This window comes from Stegodyphus dumicola, chromosome 2 (assembly GCF_044657685.1).
Source record: "Stegodyphus dumicola isolate Sdum_Otavi_A_Nest chromosome 2, ASM4465768v1".
NCBI classification, from domain to species: Eukaryota; Metazoa; Arthropoda; class Arachnida; order Araneae; family Eresidae; genus Stegodyphus; species Stegodyphus dumicola.
The window spans coordinates 271,992,381-272,016,168 of record NC_140769.1 but is presented as its reverse complement, the minus strand read 5'-3'; the positions used below and the strand labels follow the sequence as shown (position 1 = coordinate 272,016,168).

Below are 23,788 nucleotides of genomic sequence, written 5' to 3'. Positions count from 1 at the left end.
GATGTTCTGATGAGTTATAACCAACACGCGATTAACTGGACTGCGGATTAATCGAGTCCTGTCTTAAAAAGAACGTTAAAAGTTTATTTTTTGGAAAACAAGGGAAAAAGTTTTGTTACAAACTATCAGCATAAAATAAAACTGTCTACAGGTAAGGCAGAAAGGAAAAGGAAACGAGAGAGATAACAGCAGATGATATCAGAGTACTTTTTATTAATTTTTTTATTATGTGCTCCACCATTAGGCACTATTGTTGCCCGTGGAGAACTTTTGAGGACAGGGAACCTGACACGTATCCACGTTACACATGAGGAAAACCACGAAAAGGCCCATGCAGTCAGCCCGGTTGACAGGACACAGACCCCAACCGAACTAAATGTTCAACGGCTTTTGCTTTTCGGGTTGTAGTGAGCTATGTCAAAGTATTTTGATTTTATTATTTATTCTTTGCGAGCGTATCGCAGCTTTTTTATCTTTAAATTCGTAATTTAACTACATGCACTCTGAAATATGTAAACACTAGCAGCCTTCGTCTGGCTTTTAAATGTACAGGAAAAATGCCTGAAGAGAACACAAAACGTTAAATTTAAAAACCGCGCAGAATTTTACTCTGAAGAACAACTTCATCAAATGAATAAATAAAAATAAAAATAGAAAAATTTTTAAAAAATCTGAAAGATTTCACATTTTAAATTACGTCTAAAGGGCCGTTTTTTAACTTAACTAAAGGGCCGTTTATTTATTAAATATAAAAATGTATTATATATATAAAAAAATGACAATAAAATATGCCAATCTCTTAAAAACAGTGACATAAGAAATACGATGAAAAATTGTTGCCAAAACCATATTTCTAAAAGAATGAAACTATTCAAAATGATGCGATTTCATCAAAAATATATCAACAAACAATAAGAAAGGAAAATTCTTGCCAAAATCACATTTTTAAAGGTGTGACATGTGAGAAGTGTACTCGGAAGTTTCATTTAAAAATTTTTTTATAAATACAAAATATTATCATTTTTCCAAAATTCTTTTTGTAAAAGCAGTCGCAAGGATGAAAGTTTAACGTGTCCAAAAATCAAAGAAAAATAAACTGTCCATTTTTAAAAATAAACTTTTTTAGAAAAAACCCCGTTGAAAGGTGTTAAGCTCACTTTGTTAAATAAATTCGTATTTAATCGATTTACTGAAGCACGAAATTTATTTTAAGTTCGTAAAATAGCTAAGTGCCTATGTTTCATGACGATGTGAAAATGGTGTAGAGTAAAATCTCGCTTTCCTATAGCCCATTATGTCTCAAAATGACGCGATTTCGTCCCAAAACATAAAATTAAAAAAAAAAAATTCGAATTCGAATTTCGAAAAAATCGCTTCGATGTGCACTGGCTCTTTGTCTAGATGCACCTATGTACCAAATTTCGTAGCCGTGGGTCTATTAGCTTACGCGCAATGCGAACGAAAGACGCACACACAGACAGACTCTTTCTCTTATCATATGTAGAGAAGAGATAATAGAATAAAAAATGAAAAGTTCTAACCAAATTTTTACGTGAGTTTGTGCTCATTGAAATATTTCAAGCTCTCTTATTAATACTGTTCCTTATTGCATTTCTAACTTTATTTGTTTCGAACAACTTTTCTTCTTTTGTCATTTATGATGTGCTCTTTTTGTTCTGAAGACTGATTTAATTTACGTAGCCAAATAACCTTATTCTTCACATTAAATAGCATCAAAATACAGGCAAATTTTAATATCATTTTCCTGTTTCTTATAACATGGATTATTCATTTCTCCTGAGCATTTTTAAATTTTCAGAATAACCGTGATTTTAAGTTAACAGTGAACGTTGTCCTCAGTGTTACTCAACAGCATCGAGATAATGACTGCACAGTATTTTTTAAGCCGCTTTTCATGACATGAAGCAAGAAATTTTTTAGCAAAGTTAGTTAACCATGTGTGTTTGAAGGATGCATCTGCTGCAGAATAGTAATTTTTGCTGCATACAATGTATCTAGAGTAATTAAAATTCTCAGCTATGGAAATCATGCCATCATTACGTTATGCTGGGTTTCATTTCATCGTATCTTTACAGTTCTCAGAAATTTACCTCTAGTTTTATTGTTTGTCAATAGATGGCAGCACTATGAATCTGACATTGGTCTGAAAGGTTGCATCGCAAGCATACGTCTAGCTGTAGTCGCAAACTAGGCGACTCCCGAAACAATTTTTATGCGACCCACGAGCACATTTTAGATATGTATTTGCTGCAAATGCGATGTCAAAAGTTTTCGGATGGATAAGGCTATGGAAACAATGATAAAACTGTAACCATTATCAGCGGACAAGCTCTGAATCATCGAGTTTGTTGCATCTCTTGAAGAAATTGAAAATGAGTGTAGAGAAATTATTAAAGTGTAACAAGGTGAGGTAGTTATGTACAGGAGCAAAATTAAAACAATTTTTCGCTTTAATAAATGAAATAGAGATTTTCGTGATACAAAATAATTAAACAAAACCATTGGTGAGCTATATAATATTATATTGATAGCAGATTTAGCCTATCTTGTTGACTTGACCAAACATTTAAATATTCCCAATAAAGAGCTGTAAAGAAAGAATAAACTTATCATTCATATATATGCTTGTATTAAGGGGACTCATACACCTTAAAACCCATAAGATGTTCGAATAGGTGACTGTTGCAAGAATTCGGATAACTTATTTATTTTAAAAGCAATTACTACCAACTTTTTACAGCTGACTACATAATATAGCTGCTTTCTGAAATAGTAATCATAAAGTTTGTGTTGCCACAAATATTTTTATAATTTAATCCGCTTTGTGACAACATTTTTCGTCATGTTTCCAACTTGCGCGCACAGTTTAAAACATTCTGTTGCATAATTTAATTCCATATTTAATATATAGCTTTTATAACATTTGGAAACTACTGTGAACCTAAAATTCTAAAAACTTCATGTTAAATTTTTATTTTATTTGGAGTTGAGTTTATAAAATGTATTTTATTTAAAAAATTTTTAATGTTTTCGCCCATAAAATTTTTCAATATTAAAATATTCATCAGATTGTTGGTTCAGTTAGAAAATAGGGCCCATATAAAGAATTCCATCAAATTTTAAGTGTGTACCATTAGCCATTTTTAAAATATCATGCGCGCAAGGTGGAAACACGGCGAAATATTTTGTCACAAAGAGAATTAAATTACAAAAATATTTGTGGCAACACAAACGTTCTGGTTACTAGTTTCCAAAGCAGCTATATTCTGTAGTCAGCTGTAAAAAGTTGGAAGTAATTGCTTTTAAAATAAATAAAATAACCCAATTCTTGCAACAATCACCTATTCGAAGATCATGAGGGGTTTAAGGTGTATGAGTCCCCTTAAAACTTTTAAAATTGCAATTATAGGAACACAATTTGAATCAAAATATTTCGTATATTCCCTACCTTCTTAAATCCTGCCATATTATTGCAAATCAAAAATTTCAAAAATATGCAAGAAAAATAGTATTATTACTACAAGAATTTGAAGAAACATTGATTGATTTTGAGGATTTATAGTTCACTTTTACATTATTTTCGTTATCATTAAAACGAAAGTGAATAACGCACCAGAAATTCTACAAATGGAGTCATTAATTTAAAGAATCCGATTGACAATTGAGAATCTATAGTCCTTGATGAAAATAGTTTCTAGTAATTTTTTTTCTGAGGTTACAAACCATAACAGAATTGAAATGCTATCAAGTGTCAAGTTGTAGTAAGAAAGAAAAAGGTTATAATTATTTACATATAAATAAATGTATTTTTTCTGCGTGGTTATAAAAGTGTAATAAATAAAAGAAAGAAGGGTGCCATTATTTATTCTCAAATTTTGTATAATGAGAAAATTTTCTTTAAAAATTTTAAATGTTTTCACCAAAAGAATTTCTTGCAGATACCAACATTTTGATTTCAGATAATTAATTACAAAATTATTTCCTTTGCGTATTATTATTTATTATGCTTTAATAATTATGTGTAAGATATTAGACACCTAAGGGAAACAGAAAAGGAATTTAACCCCCCCCCCTCCACAAAAAATAAATGAAAAGAATTTTATATTTTCAAGGTCAGAAAATTATGATAAATAAAAAGTGAGTATAAACAAAAACATTGTAGAAAATACATCTCAATATTATTTAAATAAATTTTCAATAAAACCATGTTTCAGGTAAATTAAATTTTAAAAATTTAATTTATTTTAGAAGCATATTATAGACTCGCACACAACATACCACACTTACATGTCACGTGAAACATCAGGTTATAAAGGAGTAACATCTATACATAAGGTGCATATACGGAGCACTATATTTTTGTGTGTTATAAATAGGTTTTCCAACTATATCTTATTTCATTGGATTATCTGTTTAAAGTTAAACAATTTGATTTAAGAAATTATTCACTGAAGTAGTTTGTTTTTCCACTTGTCTTTTTTCACTTTCATTTTCAAAACTTTTCAAAGAATATAATTCTTTTTTAAGATTATGAAGCAGGCACATGAAGAACAAAAAACACAAACTGGAAACACAAACTTTATTTAATCATAGCATTTGTTCAAAGTGTTTTCATATGAGTAAGACTAATGTTCAAAGCATATTACAGCGTGTAGCGGTAAAGTTTTCTCGATCATTTGCAGAAATATGATGCGATGACGTAAATGCATATATTCTAATTATTCGAGAGATCGAAGCTTATTCTTCGCTGCATCAAAATTAACAAGTGTTAACTAACATACCAAGAGAAGGAAAGATATATTTTAAGATTAGCTCAATGGAAAATTGGGCGAAAATAAATTAACTTTTTTTCAAAAAAATATTTTCAATAACATTTTGAAGAAGTCTATTAATACAAAAAACTTAAGCACACATTGATTATTATTACAAGACACATACATGATTTAATGAAAAAATATGTGCGTATTAATAACAACTCAAAATACTCAAAATAACATGGAAAATATTGTTGCGTGCGTACGGGTTCGTTACGAATTGAATGCACAAGTCCGATGAAAAATGAACAAAAATTTAATATTATCACAACAAAAATGCTTAAATCTTCTCAAATTATCATGCAGTATTACAATATCTCACAGTAGTTATCTTTTAACTACTCAAATGTCCAATAGAACGTAAATCAAAACAGCTAAAGAACGCTAATCCGCGAATTCGCTATAATCAACAAGAGCAGTTTTCTAAACAACAACAAACTAAGCAACTACTACGAACTGAGAGGTTTTTCTCCTTTTATAAGATTTTAAAATCACACGCTAGAATTTTCTGGTACTTTCTCGAAATCAAAAAGACATATTTATTTATTAAATGCACGCGCTCTTGTATTTTCAATTTTCCGGCTTAGCTTTCTTTTAATATTCGACACGCGTTGCACTGCGCGAGAAATAAAACCATTTAATTTATAATTGAACTAACATAAGCTTTTTGAATACCAAATTCGTAACAATATATTAAATTTAAGTTTATTACGTTCAGAAAACTAAAAACTCTTACCTCCCGTGCAACCATCTTGTCTGGGTATTTGGTGATAACCTTCACAGCATTCGTATCTCAGAACTCTGGAAAAGAAAAATAGGAATTTTTAGATTCATAGTTTTTTTTGGGGGCGAGGGGAGTTAGAATCAATGAGCAAACAAAAAATCATCAATGCTCTATCTAGGATTTAAATTAGGGACCTTCCAGTTCCAGCTGGACGTGCTATCGGTTACAACACAAGAAGCACGAGGAAATGCAATAATTCCTTATATCCTCCATCAGTTGAAGAATTGACTGAGGAGAAGACAAGATTCAGATGACCACGGCTAGGTGGAGAAGAATTATTACCTACCTCATTTTAGTTCGGAAGCCATTGTAAAGACATTAAATTTTATTTTTTGTCAGGAACGTAAAAAATCAGCAATGCTCTTGCCCGAGTTCGAACCAAAAATCTTTCAGTTACTGGTTGGACGTACTATTAATTACACCGTGACAACACACACACGTGGCAATATGCGATAATTCCTTATAAATTATCAATTACCTGAAAACATACATATTAATTTTAGAAACGTCTGTAACTGAAGTCTTTCAATTTTTAGTGTCCCAGTCCCATTGCGTTTTGTTATGTTACTAGAGCATATATCATTTCCGTGATAGCGAATTACTAAAGCTCAGAGATGTTGCCATTCGATATGGCTTACTTTAGTTTACTTTTCAAATCATAGCTATACGTTGCTTAACTAACTATAAGTGATTTAAAAGCAATATATGTACTTTTTGCTGTTGTGGATGGTATATGTCCTTATTATAGTTTTGTATTATGAGTATTAGTGTTATAGTTAGCTCTGTACTTTAGTTATCAAGATTTATTGCTGTAATATTTCAACATTTATAAAAAGTGGTTCAATATTAATCATCTTTCCCAAGTTTTACACTTTTCAACTTACTATCTATGCACCTCCTTCTCTTAGGGCTTACCTTAAATATCTTTTCTTCAATAAATTTATAATACTCCTTTTCTTATTATTTTCTTATTATTAATTATAATACTTTTTTCTCATAGCTATGAGATTATTCCTTAACTATAAGATAATTAGTTAGAAGATTATTTAATATAAGATGGTTAATATTTTTAGTCCAAAGGGATTTGAATCCCGAAGGACTATTAGTTTCGTTTTGGCATTTTGCGTCTGACTCATAAATGTCGGTTCACTTTTCAAACTGTTGCCACAAAATGTTAGAGTCCTGCATTATATTTGAAGAAATTAAATAATGAAAAATCTGCATAAATGTGTGTATATTTCTCGTATTGTGATAAAACAATGGTACATAGAGTCATCGAATTTTGAATGACGTAATCCTCCAACGAATATGAGCATGTGGAAGACCAAATTTGAAATTTGAAATTTGTTTTATGATCGATTTCCTATTTTTTGAAACTTTGACGAATTTTTGATTAACAAACTCAAGGATTTCAAAGCGAGCAATGGCAACGTTGTGCAGAAAAAACATTTTTATCTCCAGCGCGTGAGTCTCTGTATCGGAAATTCTAAAGATATGCTCGTTTTAAAACTATTTTGCGATATTGCTGTTGCACTGGATCTTATGGTTTAAGTGCGAGGAACATGATATTTAATAAAGAAAGGTAACACACAAAATGTTAAAAAACGCCCCTTTGGACGTAATTTAAAATCTGAAACATTTCAGATTTTTTTTATTATTATTATTATTTCATTTATTATTTACTTTTAGCATATCTTTAATATTTATATCTAGTCTACATTTTACATTTTTCTAAATTTCTTTAATGTTTATTCTATATTTAGTGTTTTTCTCATTCTTTTTTAATTTGGCTTAATTATTTCTAAATTATATATATCTAAATTCTTTAAATGTATAATGACATTTTGTATTATATAATTTGGTTATTCTTCAAAATTAATATATAAAAATCAGTAAACATAAATTTTCAACTTAAGTAACAATTCTCTAAATATTTATGTTATGAGCTTTATTGTAAACATTGCCATCTATGTAAACATCTATGTAACAATTCTATAAATATTTATGTTATGAGCTTTATTGTAAACATTGCCATCTATGTAAACATCTATGTAACAGTTCTCTAAATATTTATGTTATGAGCTTTATTGTAAACATTGCCATCTATGTAAACACCGCAAGACCTGTATAATATGTCTCTGTATGTCATATGTATATTTGCACAACCATTGTAACTTTGTAAAATTTTATTTCAAATAAATACCGCTGATAGCGGATGGTAGATAGTTTTCATCAATATAGCACAAAAGCTGAGAGTCGTAATGGTGGTGCAGTTGCTCTGTTGATGGTCTCCTGTTGTGGATGGTGCCGTTGTCCTCAGAGTAGGAGATTTTCAGCAAACACTGCCTGTGATTCTTCACTGTACGTTAATGGATGAACTTATTACCCACCTTCAGCCATTGTTCTTACATAGACAGGTGCGAAAATGGATCTCAAAATGAATAAGAGGGCATAGTTACAAGGAGAAATAAACGCAGTGTACATAGTAGTTGCTGTCATTGGGCATAACAAGAATTTCCTGTCAACTTCATTATCGGTTTTTTTGTTTCCTTCAAATTTCTTCAATAAGTCACTCGAAGAACTAATAGCTAAAGTGTTTTCCGATATACGGGATAATTGCAACTCACATCGATGGTTCTGAGAAAGATATATGAAAAGAACCACATACTCACCAGGTTTATACATTCTCTACAAATATTCAGTATGTGCCCCTTTGGTGACACGACTCACGTCCAGACGAGCCATACATATTGTAGCATTGTTGTCCAGATGTTTGTTCTGTCAATTGACCAGATGTTCGGAATATCGCAAAAACTGCATCTGAAGTCAATAAACGACAGCTTTAACTATATTACTGGACTTATTCTGAAATTGTTTCTCAGCAACTCTCGCACCTTTTCGTCCACTGATTCAGTAATGGATACAGAGCAAGCTGTGCATTACACGACATAATTTTGAAGTGCTTTTGAGCCCTCAGGAATGCCCCGCATGAGCCCACTTCATAAAAGAATCCCATGTCCACGTAAACATCGACCCGCCAAAACTGTACAAATGTTCACATTGCCCGTATTCTGTTGATACCCAGCGATTCAAACATACCCTTTGATTTCAAGCGATTGAAGTTTCCCTTCAGCTTGCATTCGCTATAAATATGAACAAGGCAGAAGAGCAGTCATTTAGTATGGTAGGTATTAACTTTGACATGCAATGCTTTTCACGAGGTCAAATATACTGGTACGTTTTTCTCTTCTGACACCAGTTGTTGCGTTATTTTCTTCCTTCACGTTCGTACGGGGTTTGTATGGATTTGGAGTGAATAAGGACGACACTGGATGAAGTATCGAAACACACTTTATTTACCAATGTTAATCAGGACAGCTCCAAAACACTTTTTACAGTCGTCGAAGATCTACTATAAACACGTTGGAACAATGTCAGGCAATAACGGTAGAGACAGCTTCACGGCAAAGCACCAGAGTACAGCTCCCGACCGTGCTTGGCCGTTCTCGGAACTTTATGTACTCTCGAGACTCTCCGCGCTACAACTCGCGATGCACTCGACGACACACAGAGCACGGCTCCCAACTCTTCGGGTCAGTCGTTCCAGGAGCTCAACACGCTCTCTCGACGATACACTAAGAGACTCCTTCGGTAAACTCGACGACCCGCTCGGTACTCACTGCCCGGCTGTCAACTCGATCGACTCCGCAGGGATTGACTTGCTAGACGAGACACCAACTCGATATTAACTATCTTGCACTCGACGAAGCACACTCTCACTCGCCCTCTCGACGAGGCACTCTCTATCAGCTCGCTAGGCGAGGCACACACACTGGATACTAACTGACTGACTGCGGACCAGCAGGGTTTATATAGAGCTTTCGGCTTGTTTTACCCAGCATGTTTGGGCTAAACCGGTAAGAATTCGTTCCAAAAAGTTCTCCATCAGTCCATGGCATATCGCCAATTTTGTCGCCAAATAGACGATTTCTCGCCAAATGTGGCAACCCTGCATCATCTTGCCGTTTTATGGCAACCCTAAAACTGCTTTGCGGGGAAGCCATCTCACCGCACCTTGACATTTCGTAACAATACGAAGCCTACTTAACAGTTGGCATGTCGAATAATTAGAATAAATACTCCTGTATTGTAATACTACATTAGGAAGAGAAAGCTGGGAAGAGTAAGCTACTATATTATTAGTGTTACTGAAGTTAATACGTATTTACTTCTAAAATATACATATGGTTTTCCCCATGTGTAACGTGTATACGAACCAGTTTCCCTTAGAAAGTCCTCCCCGAAGGTGTCCCTCCTCTTAGGCAGATAGCCCTCGAGGCTTTGCCATAATCACACACACACACACACACACACACACACACACACACACACACACACTAAAATATACATGACCATTCTGCAGCGAGATACATAATATTCAAAAATTATTAACTGGATATATTTAAGTTAGGTTAGTTATATATGCTATTAGAAATAAAATGAGGTTTAAAATATTAAGAAACGAGTTTGTTTTTAAATCCTCATTTGTTATGAAATACAATGAACATTTTAAAAATAAAGATCTTTCAAATTGTGACACTTTGGCTCTTTGACAGCTTGCATGGAAGGCAGACGCTTTTGAGAATTAAATTCCAAATTTTATTAATAAAAGAAAAAAAAAACTGTAGAATAAACATAAAATCCGTACAGTTTCCTGACAAATAGAGAGAAAGAAAAGAAAAAAACTGCATAAATTTTCTGCACTTAAATATTGCAGATCTGCACTTAAATATTGCAGATTCCTTTTCATGAGGGAAGAGAACCCGAAAAACTCAAACTAGAATTTAATTTTTTTAGTTAAAATGACTAACTTTCCATTTCAGCTCGTTAAATCATACTTATTAAAATTGATTAATTAAATTTAATCAAACTGCATTTATTAAAAATTATATATATTAGATTATTATTAATGAAATTATATTAAATAAATTATATTTAATAAAAGCTATTATATATGCCGCATAGTCTTGTCGTTTATTAAAACTTTTGAAAGAAGTTGAGAAAGGTAATCTGTCAAATATAGGGATACGTTTTAATACTAATTAGATAACAGCACCTGTCAAAATTAAATTAATTACTTATGTATGGAGGATTAGCCCATGGCCTGCAAAGGCGATACATCAATGATTAATGTTATTACTATGGGAGATTTTTGCGCTTGTTTTGCGCAGAGAAATGCCAAAAAATTTTTATCTGAGGCAGAAACATAAATACGAGCGTCTGTACGTAATAATTAAATCAAACTGAAGACTTCAGATACCAGGTTAAATTAATTTAATTAATTTACTTCGAAAATTAATTTACCTCGAAAATTAATTAAAAAATTCAACTTTACTGATGTGACGTGACGTCATAATCTCATTTTTCATGACGTTACTTCCTGACATGTAACTCTTGTATACTACTGCTATGAAGTGTCCAGCTGCGGTAAGATAGCTTTCTCGCAAAGCAAAGGGTTACCAAAAAGCGGCAAGGAAAGACGGAGTTGTCAGATGCAGTGCAAAATCCCCCATTTGGCGATAAAATCGGTGATATGCCAAAAGCGAAGCGAGAACATTCTAGAACGAATTCTTACCGGTTTCCCCGAGAATATTCTCGATGGCGGGTCAAAAGCTATGTACACTCGGTCTGTACGCAGAGTAGTAGTGTTGTGCTCAGTGGTAGTGTCTTGAGTTCAGAGATTTGTATTTTAGTGCTTTGCCCTGAAGCTGCCTTCACTGTTGTTCACTTGTGTTGCTGATTGTTTCAGTGTGTCTGTCGTAGTTTTTGGACGACTTTGACGCTTCCTTGGAACTATTCTGTATAATACCGACGAATAAATTATGTTTTGATTCTTCATTAAGTTTTGTCATGAGTCACCCCAAATCCACGAACCCATATGCAACACTACATAACCATCTTTTAACTCAGAAGTACTATTTGTTTCTTACTTCATATTTATATCTTTGTAATTTCAGTGAGTGATGTGCGAGTAATCGCTAAAAGGCGCCAAATAGCATGGCTGCAATTTTCTATGAAATTTAGAAAATCGATAAACGGCGCCAAAATAGCATGACTGCAATTTTCTATGAAATTTGGAAAATATTACTTAATTAGGTAATTAAAGCTCATAGAAACCACATTTTTATAAAATTCAGTTTCACTCTATATTAAAAAAGTATACTATATATAAAACTTACGTTTTTGCTCCACAAATTTCTCGATTCATCCAGTATTTGCATTCCGTCCAGTATTTCTTATTAGTACCCGGGACTTCTTCAACGGCGCATGTATTCGGCCTGTAATAAGAAACGACTTTTAGAACGTGCAAAAAGTTAAGAATTTTCTAGTAATAAAAAGTAAAAATCCTATATATAAATCCTATAAGGTAAAAATTCACAACACGTATACATACATATACATCGTGTTACTAAAATCCTTACCCGGCCTTCTTGCGTTTTGACACATTTCACTTAGCCCACGAATTAGAACAAGCCCACAAATTTTTCTCGTGCCAAAGAGTACCAGATTGCGTCTTAGCCCACGAATAGCCCACGAATTTCTTAGCCCACGAATTTCACTTAGCCCACGAATTAGAACAAGCCCACAAATTTTATCGTGCCAAAGAGTACCAGATTGCGTCTTAGCCCACGAATTAGAACAAGCCCACAAATTTTATCGTGCCAAAGAGTACCAGATTGCGTCTGTCACTGGCAAGAGTCTTGAGCACCTGACAGTTCGACTTTGCTCAATCCCCCCCCCCCACAAATTTAGAAAGACAGCACACCAGGAGACGATTCTGACGGTTTTCCAGCCTCTTAAACTACCATCAACCTCTAGAAAAGAATTTCGGCTCGCCGTATGTTTTTAATGCCTCTATGCCATGCCGTACAGACCGCAAAATATCAAAGCAAATCTAGTAGCCCTTCAGGGCAAATTACGGCTTTGGGTTAATAAATGAATTTGAGGAATATTAGAGCCCTGCATTATATTTAAAGAAATTAAATAATGAAGAATCGGCATAAATGTATGTATGTTTCTCGCATTGTAATAAAACAACGGTACCTAGGACCATCAAATTTTGAATAATATGTCTCCACTCGAATATGGGCATCTGGAAGACCAAATTTGGAATTTGTTTTATTATCTGTTTCTAATTTTATCAACCATTAAAGAATTTTTGATTAAGATACTCAACGATTTTAAAGCGAGCTATGGCAACACTGTACGGAAAAAAAAAAAATATCTCCAACGCGCGAGACTGTGTATCGGAAATTCTAAAGATATGCTCTTTTAAATATTCTGTGTGTTGTTGAATTGACTTTTACGGTTAAATTGCGTAGAACATGATATTTAATAAGTAAAGGTAATACATAAAACGTTAAGAAACGCCCCTTTCAGCGTAGTATAACATCTGTAAGGTGGTTCAGGTGGGTGTTTTTTTCTGAATTTCATTTTTTATTTACTTTTTTTTATAAAAATTTAGGTTAGAGCCTGGTTTCTGCAGTGTAGCGTATTTTGCAGTTTTTATCGAAATAACCTGTCAGCTTCTTAGTAAAACATAAGTTTTATTCTCAATTCCACGAAGATAGATCATTTAAATACAATTCTATTCATTACAACTTCATTACAGCTTACTATTACAGTTTCTTTCTCTATATATTTTTCATACATCTATCAGGTTCAATGTTTCTTCTAACCTTCTTCGGAAACATACAATGACCTGACTAGGAACAGAGAGCTTACTAAAGCTATGTTCACTAATTGTAGTAAGTAGACAGGATACAGACGAAGGGTATACAAGACCCTTTATTTTTCTTTATATACAATGACTTCCGTACTTCGGAATACAATGACCCTCCACTCGGGGTCTAACGTAAAAGGTATAAAAATAAAACTAAACTCTAATTTAACTTTAGAATAAGATTGGCCTTATAATAACAGGAAGCGTATGTAGCACAGAGACTGTGAACACTACAATACGTTTAATTTATCAAGAGGATTAAAACCTCTGGCCTGGAAGGCAAATAGCAACTGCGTAACTTCTAAGGTAAGCGGCCTGCTTCGAACTCACTGCTTCCTCTCTCTCTCTTGGCAAAAAGGCCACACTTAAATACTTGGCGTTCGCCAGACAACTTTGCATAAACTCCTTCACGCTTATAATTCTGGCCAGAAGTAGAAAATAAGAAGTAATAGTAAAGATTTAAAATAAAATAAACGTTAGTAAAACTTAAGATCCTTACACATCTACTAATGGTAAAACGTTTAGAATAACAATTAAAAAAATTTTTTTGATGTTGCTTAGCAACGATTACAGGATAGAAATATGGCGTTGCCACTCCAATATCGAGGATAATAAATATAATTTGTTAAACAATGAAATATTTTCTCTATTTTCTCTGTTTTTTATTTTTCTTATTTATATATTATTTATATATATTTAAAGGTATCTCGTTAAAACGTTTTCGTTGGTCATCGTATTAATAATCCACTTTCTTCTTAAGATAAATTTCATAGCAAAGTTATCTCTCACATTTAGATATGGAATTATCCTTCCCGTATTTTATATCCAGACACATAAAAATCAGAAAAAAGGAAAACCCTTTCGTTATTTCTCTCTGAAGGTGACTTAGTCATTCATGAATTTTCTGCCGAGTCTAGAAATCCGATGTGAGAATCCTCAACTATTTATGAATATTATCAAAACCAGTTCCTGCCGACCGCTCTTCAGCATTGTCTACGACCAAACAAATAAAAAAAATTGACCGCATCCTTATGTTGATTGATACTGATACGAGTTTTTGCACCTGTTGTCAGTTTTTTTTTCAACTATCTACCATTCTTAACGCGTCACTTGACAACAAGATGGATATTCAGTTGAAGGACCTCAAGACGAGAGGGCTAAAAATAAAAAATGGCTCACAAGAGACTATTTTATACTTCTTTTCACCTCGCATATCATGGCAACTTCGTCTTCCTGCACTCATAAATTGTTCCTTAAGGAAGTTTATAGCATCCTTATTTTGTAGGGTACTTAGTAGCTTCTCACATATCGTTGTGATATTTTAAGTAGGGCCACCCTTCTTTCCATGAGTAAGATCAAACACCTTTTGGAGGTGCGCTAAAGGTCTCAGTGCTCTGGTGCTATTTAGAGAATAATATAAACATGGAACTGCGAGTTTAAGAATCGAGATGAAAAGGGGAAAAAGTAAGTTTCAAAGATATCCAGTATGGTTCTGCACAGAGAAATCAATACCATTTGATATTTCAATGCATTTTTCAGGGAGGGGCATTTATGAGAATAGAGAATTCCTATACACAAACAAAAGTTGTTTTGTTGCTGTTGCCAATGCTCACTTATCTCACCTCTAGTCAGCCCAATCCCACGACATTCCTGCAAGTTTGCACCTATCGTTGGCAACAGCCTTGAGCACCTTACAGGTGACAATGCGATTTAACTCAGTTCCGCCCTTAATTTTGATGGAAGCACCCCGGGGGGGATGGGTGCGAAGATTTGTCACCCCTCTTTCCCTACCACCAAACTCTCCAGAGGACTTTCGGCTCGCCGCATATTTAGAGTGCCCCCATGCTGCACAGACACTATACATCAGTAGTATCAGAAGCGGGCGCAGCCCGTCCCGCCTGACCAAACCAGTTGGTCTTATGATCATGACAGGCCACGCCCATTTCAACAAAAGATTGAATTTTTGGATTATTCATTTATGGCAAAGCACACGAGGGCTGTCTGCCTAAAGGGAGGGATGCCTTCGTGGAGGACTTTCTAAGGGAAACTGGCTCGTATACAAGTTACACATGGGGAAAACGCCCATGCAGCCAGCCCGTTCGCGGGATTCAAACCTCGGACCGAACTACCAGTGTTCAGCGTCTTTGCCGCTCAGCCGCTGGTGGGCCATTTCAACAAAGGAAAAAAAATGAAACATAAAATATCTAAATGAGAATAAGCATGTGTTAATAATAATTGTAAACATAAAAGAGAAGAAAAAGAACAAATACAAACATTTAGACAAGAGCAGACACCAAAGACAAAAACAAACAAGAAGAAAATAAAAACGCGAACAACAAACACAAACAATGGTAACAACAAATTAGTAAAATAGACCAAATAGTGATGGCGATAAAACGCAAATATCATACACTGATTCCCACTGCGCGGCGCTCACCGTCAATAAATTTCATCACAGATTTACATAATTGTGCGAAATCTTTATAGAATAAAAAGCGCTTTTTCAAAATCAATATTTTTATTGTTTCTCAAGTAGGGACAGACCTCGAGGAAATGCTTAGCATCACCAAACAGACCACATAGTTTACATTTATCGTCGTTATGTATCTTAAACCTAGCGAAGTATCCCGGGAAACGCCCATGTCCGGTCAGAAACTGGTTAACTTCAAAATCATTAAAGATAATAATCTTTTTCTTAATCCGTTCTAAGTGTTTCAAATAACGATTTTTCCTTTCAGAAGTATTCCATTGTAACTGCCATTGCTTAAAATAATACGAATAAATAACTTTGGTTGCAAATTTTTTTTTTTTTTGAACCCTGAACATAGGGCGTCCCCGAAACACTCCCTATGGAAGACACTATACATATACAAACATCAATACCTTCTCTGGGATTTGGGCCCGCGCCTTTCGGGACGGCAGCCAGCGACGCTAGCGACTGTACCGGTTTGGGAGGCCAAACATAAGTAGAGAATGTTCACTTTTCTAAGCTACCACCTTCACAAATTATCAAAATCATTTGGAACTGCGTGTGACTATTTAGAAAAGGTTCCTTATACCTTTAACTATGCAAAAATTCTACTCCCGTTTTGGGAATAACGGTTCTGTTTCCAACCACATGAATGATCTTATGATAATTATCACAGTCAATTATTTTATAATAATTACCACAGTCAATTATCTTATGATGTTATGCCAATTTTAGTTTAATTGAAAATAAAAACGGTGCTTTGATTACTGAAAAGGCTTGAAATTTGGAGTTAAGAGTAACTTGAAGGTAAACTGGTAAGGTTGAAATTTCTTAAATGCTTTAAAATGTGTTGAAAAATTTTTACCGATACGGTGTGCAATTGCAAGTGGCTTTGCAAGGATTTTCTGAATCATGATTAATTAAAGTACAATTTAGTACAATTTGTTAATTAAATTTAATTTAAGTTACGTGTATTTTTAACATAGTCTAGTCTTAGTTATTTTAAATCGCTCGGTTTTTAACTTAAATCAGCTTTCAGCTTCTTACTTCCATGTACGAAGTATTGTAATCGCGAAAATTTTGGAGTATCATATTTCAACGAAAATACCTATTTTGACCGCTTTTCGAATGCAATTTAATGATGTTTTTGCGTGACATCTGTACGTAAGAACAGAATAAAGGACTCTTTTTTTTTTCTCAAACGGATTATAAAATAGATTTAAAATAGATTCAGAAGAGGTTTTTTTTTTTTTTTTTTTTTTTTTTTTTTGCGTGATATCTTTTGAGCATGCCTACGTGTGCTTAAAAGCTGACTGTATCTCTCTCTCAGAACTCAAAAACGAGTAATCTCAGAATGTTGAAATTTTGTATTTAAGACTTCTATAGCATGTAGATGCGCACTTCTCTTTTTGGTTGCAACCGGTAACACCACAAATATATACATATATACATGTATATCCACTCTGTTACTCGACTCCCTGAATTCAATTTTTTTTTATTCTTATATGTTGGTAAATTGTGCATCTTTCCTTTTAAAAATGATTGAATTATGTTGTTCTATCTTCCAGTTAAGGTTTTTATGACCTTTAACTATGCAAAAATTCTACCAATTCTACTCTGCATGCTGTAGTTGTAGAATTATTAACAATTTAAAAGTTGTTTAAGTGCGACTAATACTAATTTTTTTTTTTTTTTTTTTTTTTTTTTACTATAGCAGCCATAATTGCTTACATTTGAAACTTAGCAGAATTTTGAATTAAGTCAGCTTCTGCCCCTTCAGTGTCTTTTTTCTAATTGGGGCCAAAAGTAAACTTACAGTTTTGTGCACCGAAAAATTTGTCTTCTTGCCGGCTGGCCGAATTTCTTGTTCTTGCGTAGAAACTCTAATTTTAATTGTAAAAATTGTTTTTTTAATTGCTTCAACTGTATTTGATGTTTTATATTTTTCTGCATTTTTCAATATTTAATAAAACTATTTTGAGGTTTTATTTATTTTTGCCTTGCAGCGAAGTATGAGAACTGAATTAATTGAATGAGAAATGTATCTCTAATGAAGTTCGAGGAAATAAGTTAAAATGAAATGCAGCAAAAATGCGTATAATTTAATATTCCGTATACAAGGAAGTCATGTGGTGTACAAATCAGATTTTTTAATATAATTATTTAGAAAACTGAAGATTTAAGTACTTGTTTTATTCATGTTGAACTAATTCTTTGTTTTAGAAGATTTGAGACAAGTATAAGTTTTATTGTTTTAACTTATTTTAAGAGATATAATTAATTCTTCAACTCTGATTTGTAAGCTAATGTTATTTAGCAGCAGTTCGTTAGACATACAGCAATTGTTGAAAGAACTTTGCTATAGCTTGCATTTATTTTTCTATAGAAGTATAACGTTATAAAACAGTAAAACAATCGTAAACTGCACAGTTATTTCTTATAGATTTTAAACATATCTAAATTTTTTTTCTCCCGAATTTTCTACTTATTATTGAAAAGAAAGTTTATCAGAGTTTAGTACTTTTTTCCATTAATTTGTTAGGAAATTTCTTCTATCACTTGGGGACTTTAAGAAGATTAGTTTTTAAAATCAAATCAGAGTCTCAGGCAGGGCTACGCTACGAAACTGCAATTTCATTCTCTGACTCTGCTGCCTAAGCAGTACTTCCCGGAGTAATAACAGAATTCTTTATGGAGCTTGAGAATGGATGCTACATGAAATATGCCCTTCGTAGGAGGTCTTAGATGGTGAAAAAAAAAGAAGCAGCTTTTTTTTTTTTTTTTTTTTTTTTTTTTTTTTTTTTTTTTATGTGTTTTTGCCGCAGCTAGAGTCGTCACGCATCCGGTGCCGTCTGTAGAATTAGAAGAAAATCCAGGTAGGAGAAAGAAGGGAAAGATGAATGTTCCCAACTGTGAAAGTAGCATTAGCTTCTTGGTAGCACTGTCCAATCCAAGCAACATACGAGATAGGAAAATATGTAGTATTTAAGAACTTGCATCATGAAGCGTAATACGTAGTTCGGGTATGTGTTGGTGAGGCTTGAAACCGATTGCTAGATGACAAATACTTTTTGCCGCAGAAGATATGCAGCATAAGGACGAATGAAAAAAATCTTCCACTAAGATTTCATAATTTAGAAGTGCAGCGGAGTTTGCAGTAGCGTTGGCTGCCGGGGGCCTTCTATTAGCAATTTACATTAAACTTGTTTAGGTATTCCTTTACCGTGTCAGTTTTCAATTCATACAGCAAATTTTAATTTCGTATGAAGCAAGAGGCAACGAAGATATTCCGCAACAATTTGCAATTTCTTAAGCTTAGTTTCTTCCCCACTTGCCCAGGCAGGTGACGCATAAAAAAAGATCGGGGGGGGGAAATGATAGACTTATAAAGACGTAACTGGCATGACTGAACAACTACACAGTCAGTTGATCGTCACTTTGCCATAGGCATACGATTTCATAGAATCTTAACCTGTATCAGTATCAGTATCAGTAGCGGGCACAGCCCGACCCGCCTAACCAAACAAGTTGGTCTTATGGTTATAACAGGTCATGTCCATTTCAACAAATGAAAACATGAAACATAAAATATCTAAAAAAAACTTTAAAAAAAACAAAATCAGAAATGTTTCAGATTTTAAATTACGTCCAAAGGGGCGTTTTTTAACATTTTGTGTGTTACTTTTCTTTATTAAATATCATGTTCCTCGCACTTAAACCATAAGATCCAGTGCAACAGCAATATCGCAAAATAGTTTTAAAACGAGCCTATCTTTAGAATTTCCGATACAGAGACTCACGCGCTGGAGATAAAAATGTTTTTTCTGCACAACGTTGCCATTGCTCGCTTTGAAATCCTTGAGTTTGTTAATCAAAAATTCGTCAAAGTTTTAAAAAATAGGAAATCGATCATAAAACAAATTTCAAATTTCAAATTGGGTCTTCCACATGCTCATATTCGTTGGAGGATTACGTTATTCAAAATTCGATGACTCTATGTACCGCTGTTTTATCATAATACGAGAAATATACATACATTTATGCAGATTTTTCATTATTTAATTTCTTCAAATATAATGCAGGACTCTAACATTTAGTGGCAACAGTTTGAAAAGTGAACCGACATTTATGAGTCCGACGCAAAATGCCAAAACGAAGCTAATAGTCCTTCGGGATTCAAATCCCTTTGGACTAATAAGAATAATCATGTGTAAATAATAATTATAAAGAATCTTAACCTGTAAATTAAATACACTTGCCATTGGCTTTTTGCGGTAATTAAAAAAGAAATGGTGTTAACGCCATCATCTGAGTCCGTTCTTGAAATAGCCAGGCAATTTTCATAGTCAAAAAGCAATTTATCCTGCCATCCGTCACATCAAAGGCAATGAGATGGCATTTCATTGAAGCAATTAAGATAGAAAAACGTTCGTAGAAGCAATAATACTAAAAATTTTCGTAAAAGCGCAATTTTTTAGGCATATCCATGATGGCAAAGAGAAACAAAATATAGCAAGAATGATGGCATTTTTGAATTTGATAAGCAATTAATGCTGCGTCCTTCGTGTGCGAACCATTCATGGTAGATGGCCTTCCTTTAAATGAGCGTAGGAGCGAAGAGAGCATAAAGTCACGTGGTATGAAGCGGCCAGTAACGTGATTTCTGTTGTTGAAAATCTAAATGTGGAGAAGGTATAGTATCTTTACCGATATTTTCATCTCCCGATGGGTAAGAAACGGTTGATTACGCAGAAGCCCACTAACCCTACCGACCTGAGGAAAAGTTTGTCTTCCTGGAGGACTTTCCTTTGTTTTCCTGGGCCACTTTCCTAAAAAGTAATTGTTCGTATGTATGTAACTCGTGAGAAAATCCACCAAAATCCCAGCCTAGTATGTGTCGGGATTTGGATCTGAATCAAAATGAAATGATCATGATCATATTAACTGAGTAGTAAGCCTCTACTCCTTTAAGGTATCTGCCTACGTTCGGAGCACTTTTTTTTTAAAAACATAGAATTCTGATGAAATATATATTTATTTAGTCAAAATATGATATCAAATCACGAAAATAGGTAATTTTTTAGAAATATTTTTATAAATTTTTGAAATATATGCAATTTTATGCAAATTTTTAGGAGAATTTAAGACTTACGTTAAATGCCGTATATTTTTTCTCACAGCATATATTTAAATTTTTTTTATACTGTATACTACTACAACACTTATCTGTGTTATGAACTAAAATGTATATGATATTTCTAAAATTTACTAAAATATGTGTAATTACATGAAAAAACACAGTTTTTTGTAAAATATTTCTTATCGTTTTATATAGAAATACTTATAAAACAATCAAATTAATAAATATTACTTAGATTGTAGCTTAAAACTTAATAAATAATATAGAAAACATTTTAGTGAAATTTAATAGAGATATCTTTAGAACATTTTGAGTAATTACATTTCTTGTATGTAAAAACACTAGAAAAATTAGTTTTTCAGAAAACGCATTTAAAGATTTCACATTAACAGAAAAACTGTTCTGTTGTATTTACACACTTAAAATTCTCCACATTTGTACATCACACCCTCCATATCTTTATACTTAAGTAATTTTGATTTCCTATTTGATTTTAATTTTTTTCTGGCTATTTTCGAAATGAGCGACGAATGAATTTTCGAGTTCTTTATTCTTTCGTTATCAATTCCAAAGTAATTTTTAATCATTTCTTGTTCAATTGATATGCCTAAATGTTCAAACACAGGAAGTAATCCAAGATACCCTGAATTAAAAATTAAAACGGCCATATATGCACCCAGCAACATAGTCTTTATACCTAATCGCAATGTTGCCAAACCCAGTTAAAAAAACCGCAATGTTGCCAGTCCCAGTTCAAAGAATTAAGGCAAATAATTATTGCCAGAAACAAAAAAAAGTACCCAGAATTAAAATGAAATGTTTTAGCACAATTTTACACACAAACAGTTAAAAAAAAAAAAAAAACACGGATAACAACATTGTTTACCTTTAAGTTGAGCCTTTTAAATGGCACTTCCGGTCTTTCTGCTTTCACTTCCAGTGCAGTTAATTGGCTATACCTTCTCTTCTAATTATCACAAACGTAAAAATGAACCATTTTCGGAATCCTACAAAATTGACCTTTCAAATTGGGCAATAAAAAAAATCGAATTTTTTCGCCGAAATCGTTTTTTTAACGTAGGCAGATACCTTAAGGTGACAATATAATAGAGTATGACATCCGAGTTATCATCTTCCTGATACTACATTTCGCTCTGTGGCCATAGATTTGTGATGCCCCATTTTCTCTTTATCGATTTTCTAAAGTATCATCTCCACTTTCTGGAGTCGAAGACTATGATTTACTAAAATACTTACTTCAATACTTACGCTTCGTATTTTAAATACTGCGAATTTCATGCAGGTGATTCCAACATCATGTTGATTGCATGACGTGGAAATGTTGGCTTTTCCTTGTTTAGCAGGTGACAGGTGACGGAGGACGGGGGCGCCTGGTGTCTAACATAGGTAAATAGGCATATGCCCCGCGTCTTCCACTGTGTAGAGGCAACAACTCCCTGGAGCCCCATGAAGACATGCAGATTACTAAACCTCGAAGGCACCCTGGGAAAGCGAGAGAAATACCTTATATACTTCCCTTTTTAAAGGGCGACTAGGATTTTAGGGGACCTATTCGCCAAATCCTGAGTGCGGAGAATCATCATCCACACACGCTAGGGAAGTGGGAGAAATACCTTATAAGTTTAGCTCACAAGTACTCCATTGGCGAAACGGTCAACAATATTTCTGGTTAGCTAATTGAAAGTTTGAGTTTCATTCTCAGTGAGGGTACCATTGCTATTCATAATTTCTGTTTATAATAAAATTATGATTGAGAGCCTAATCCCCGGGAGTTTATTAGGATCTTAAAAGTTAACATGGCCATACAAGGGCTAGACTACATGTAGTACATTGTAAGAACGTGAGACAACTGAAGGTTATGGTTACAGAGGTAGAACAAAATAAGACATAAACATAAAACATAATGCTAAAACTGCTAAAAATCCTTGTTTAGCAGTCAAATCTTAATTTATCCTTTCAGTTTTCGTTCAGGATTTTGTTAAAAATTAATGAATATTTTATTCCAGTTTTTTAGACGGAAGCACACATAGTCTTGCCTTAATATATCGTTAAGAATTTTGTATATATGTAAATAATTTTTGTAAAATTGCATGTAAATTGCAGTATCTCTTGTATAATGTAACATGAAAGGCTTCAAAATAATAAGCTTAGCAGGAAAGATAACGCTACAGGGGTAAGTCTATTCAACATTGAGGTAAAAATGGATATCTCTCCAGTTTGGCGAGAAATCCCCAGAAGTCTCCAAACTTAGAGATCATTTGGCAACATTTGGGTCTTGCACTTATGTAATTGTAACTGGTTCAGAGAAAAATCACCAAAAGTCGCCAAACTTAGCAGTCATTTGGCGACCTGGTCCGACTAACTGTAACTGTATCCGGTTTTATGTACTGTAAATGTGTATGCCTTTTAACAGTCTCAAGAAATCGAAGCAACTGGAAATTTCTCAGCGGACGGAGGAAAACTAGATTACGCTAGAGAGAGCATCAGTTTAGTTCTAATTCAGAGTTAAGTTCAGAGTATTGAGAGTAATGAGAGATCACTGTGAGAACTTGTTCATTTGAGAATTTTTGTCTTGTTCTCAGTAGTTTGAAAAGAAAACAACTGATTGTGCTCTGTCATACTAAGAAGAGCTATACGAGTACTTCTGTGTGAAAAGTTCCAGAATTGTATAGTGTTTTCCGAAAAAAAAATGAAGTTTATGAAGCTATTATCGGTTCTGTGTGCGTTCAATACATTGCGAACACGTTTGCACGTA

At 33.6% G+C, this 23,788-nt stretch overlaps 1 protein-coding gene across 1 annotated transcript in view; it reads right to left on the bottom strand.

Moving 5' to 3' along the window:
- The window catches only part of LOC118204658 (transforming growth factor-beta-induced protein ig-h3-like), a 209,892-nt gene that overhangs the window by 64,289 nt on the left and 121,815 nt on the right, over positions 1–23,788 (bottom strand). Inside the window, exons 2-3 of the mRNA XM_085812155.1 lie at positions 11,859–11,957; positions 5,572–5,636 (exon numbers count right to left, since the gene is read on the bottom strand). Coding sequence (XP_085668281.1) covers positions 5,572–5,636; positions 11,859–11,957 — 164 coding nt within the window. The remainder of the gene's footprint in view (positions 1–5,571; positions 5,637–11,858; positions 11,958–23,788) is intronic.